General features: G+C 31.3%; 1 protein-coding gene across 1 annotated transcript; it reads right to left on the bottom strand.

Moving 5' to 3' along the window:
• Positions 1-1,934: 1,934 nt before the first annotated feature.
• Positions 1,935-3,256, bottom strand: LOC108484913 (pathogen-associated molecular patterns-induced protein A70-like). Its single transcript, XM_017788797.2, has one exon. The coding sequence runs from the start codon at positions 3,025-3,027 to the stop codon at positions 2,131-2,133; it is 897 nt and encodes a 298-aa protein (XP_017644286.2). The 5' UTR covers positions 3,028-3,256; the 3' UTR covers positions 1,935-2,130.
• Between the last annotated feature and the right edge of the window lie 279 nt (positions 3,257-3,535).

Genomic DNA, 3,535 nt, shown 5'->3' with positions numbered 1-3,535 from the left:
TAGTGTTATTAATTTTACTAATGTGACATATATGTGGGTTGCCACTTGAATGACACATTGGTATTTAATTAATTTTAAAAATTTAAAATTATATTTTTATATATTGTTTATACTTTTTAATAACTTTTAATTTTTTAAAATATTTTTTAAATTTTAAAATTTAATTAAATGCTAATATATCATCTCAGTATGGCAATCCACGTGTATGACACATCAATAAAATTAAAATTATTAACTTTTTTATCCATTTTAAGGTAATTTGATAAAAATATAAATTTAAAAACGAAAAGTTAAATAGAGAGCTAATTAAATTATTATCCCAATAAACAAACATAAATTCAATGAAGGTGAGTAAAACTTGATTCGATTCAAAAAAACCGAAAAAAAATTAAATTTTGAATTAATCGAATTGAGTTATTCAATTCAACTTGAATAAGTAGTTCGAGTTTCAAGTTAGAGTTGAGTTAAATTTTACAAATTGAGCAACTCAAATATTTGAATAATCGTTTAATATAAATACTCATTAGGTCCTTGTCAATTTTTAAAATGAACAAATTGCTCTCTCAACAAAAAAAATACAAAAAAAAAAAACTTAAAATAATTTTGAAATTCAAATTATTTATAAAATTATAATTTTTTAAAAATCTAACAAATATATAAAAATAATAATTTTCTAAAATAATAATTTTGGGACCTAAATAATTTAATTTATAAATTAAATTTATCATATTAAAGTATTTTATTTTATTTTTATTTTACTTTGAAAATAATTTCAAATATATATAATTTTAAATTTATATTCTCCAACATGAAATTAATTATATTATAACAAAAATTAATTCAAAATATTTTTTTAATTTACCTCAAATAATTTTATTTAAATTAACTCAATTTAATTTAATTTAATTTAAAAATTTAAATTAAATTAAAATAATAAAATAAAACTCATCAATTCAATTAGCCGTTAAATTTCACTCCATCAAACGTCAAATTGATAGGCGGGAATGGCAACTCCAAACTCTTACTATTCCCCATACATCATTTACATGCACATTAAATTTGGGTGTAAATGCATAGTAGCCAAACATAATCTCCCACGTGCATCACAGCCAAGCACCTGACAGTGCGACAGATGGAGATCGCCATTTTATGTGGACAAACAAATTTAAAAGGAAAATATTTGACAAATCTAATAAAAATATTTCACACACTAAAATTTTTAAACTCCACAAATGATATTAAAATAAACAAATGTTATATAAAAATATTTTATCCTAGCCAGGCGCGGGTATAGTCCCGGCCATCTCTAAAATTAAAATTTTTTAACTCCCTTTAAAACTTATAAAATTTAAATTAATAAAAATAAAATTATATTTTAATCTTTCTAAAAATAATAAAATTTAATTTTATCTTTTAAAATTATAAAATATATAATTTAATTTAAACAATTACACTTAAATTCAGACTTCGCCACTACTTATAAAATAAAAATATAAGATTAATGTACCTAATACTCAGTAAATAAATTCATATATATTTGTACCAAATCACCCCATCTCTCCCTTCAATTTCAATCCCACCATCGTTCCTCTTCTGTTCTGTCCCTTTCAATCCAAAACAAAACGTGGGGTCTTTGTAAGCATGGCCTGCCCTCTCCTCCTGTAAAACAGGCCAATACCCTCTTTACACAGTTTTTCTCCACTTCCAGACTTGGAACCTACAGGTTTCCACAGTCTTGTCTGAAAAAACAACTAAGGGTCCATTGCATGGCATGCCCTTCTACAACATTTTTCTTGTACCCACTTTAACTCTTAGTAGATAACAGCTAAAAACTAATGCTAGTAATGGCAATGGTGACAATCATATGATTCATGAACCAGGAAACAGTACTAATTGGGACATTAATGGATATAAATGCCTGGAGAACAACCAAATAACACAACTGATAAACCCCATTCAAAGGAAACTTAAAATAAAAAATAAAAAAAACCAGAAAATGAAATGAAAGTGCCATATTTTTTTTCCTGAACACAAAGTTCCAACAGATGTAAACAATACCAGTAGTAGATCTACACCAATAATTAAACCCTGAAATTAACCCCCGAAAAAAGATTGAAAATGTAAAGCTTTTCACCTACCACTCCCTCTATTGATCATCTCCTTGTACCTAATGATGGAATCAAGCTTTTGCAGTTTCAGCTGGTGCTTGAACTTGTTGATGAAATCATCAGCTTTGGCATCCACCTCATCGTCTTCTTCCTCCGTAGCTTTCTCTTTCCCTTCTCTCACGGTGGCCGGCCGTCGATTTTCCACGATATCTCCTTCCTCGAAATGTCGAAAAGCAGACTTTACACTTGCAGATTTCTTCATCTTCCTCGGAAGCTTAGTTGGTACCTCACCAGATGCTGGTTTAGTATCAGATTTGGTCCTCGCAACATGATTTCCCTCCTTCAGTTGACTGTATACTTCATCAAGCGTTTTTCCTTCACCTTGGGTTCCCTCCCTTTCATCTTGTTTTTCAGGCTCTTGCACCTTTTCATCATGTCCCTCACCCTGAGCTACCTCTGGAGGATAATGGGGGTAACTCTCATGGCTTTTGGTCTGCTCTGGGGAGAAGTAACCGTAGAGATTAATGGACTTTAGCCTTTGCAAAACAGAAGGGGATCTCTCAAAGGAAGGCTGGCGCTGTTGTTGAGGGTTTTGTTGTTGAAAAGAGAAATGGAAATCACCCACATCAGAGACACTTTCATAGGCAGTGGTAGCACTAGCAACAACAGGTTCTTGAGATCTGTAAGCAGACAAGTTGATAGATTTCAGCCTCTGCAACATAGATGGAGATCTAACAAACTTTGGGTTTGTTTCATCATCTGGGTGGTACTGCCTTTGTGCGTCACTACTAGGCTTGCTGGAACTCAAAGTGGAAGTGAAATAGATGGTACCTATTGTAAGGTTAAGGAAGACAAAGAACACAGTTGGGGTAAACCAGCTTAAAATGGAAGACCATAGGGAATATGGTACTGTTGACATTGGTTCTTCCAACGTGGCTTTGGATGTTTCTGGTTAGGGACTAAAATGAGAAGAGAAAAGGGGTAATGGGAAAAGAAATGGTGGAAGGTAAAGTGGTGGAGGGTTGTGTTTAAGAGCGGGCCAACTGTTTATGAAATTTTTATGGGGGATTTTCTCTAGGATATTTGAGTTTGGATACTTGTCAAGATCTCCATTTTTTGTGTTGATGTATAATAAAGAAAGGGTTATATATATATATATAATTTTTTAAAGTTTTTAGTGTGAAGATTTTGAAAAGGCATGTGCTGGGGAGAGTGAATAGATTTTGTGAGAAACAGACAAAAGAGAAGGGAGAGATTGGCTTGGCTTTTATGGAAGCCTGAGCAAATATGAGGGTGTAGGGCTATCTTTCATTAAAGGAGGGCTGAGTGGCTGACAGTGTATCGCATTTAGGGTTTTGATATAATGGTATTTGATGTTTAAGTGTTATGTTTTACTTTCATAAACTTTTTTAAGGATTAATTGTACT

Source organism: Gossypium arboreum, chromosome 6 (assembly GCF_025698485.1).
Source record: "Gossypium arboreum isolate Shixiya-1 chromosome 6, ASM2569848v2, whole genome shotgun sequence".
In the NCBI taxonomy this organism is placed as follows: Eukaryota; Viridiplantae; Streptophyta; class Magnoliopsida; order Malvales; family Malvaceae; genus Gossypium; species Gossypium arboreum.
The sequence above is the reverse complement of the archived record's forward strand: the minus strand, read 5'-3'. Positions and strand labels throughout refer to the sequence as shown.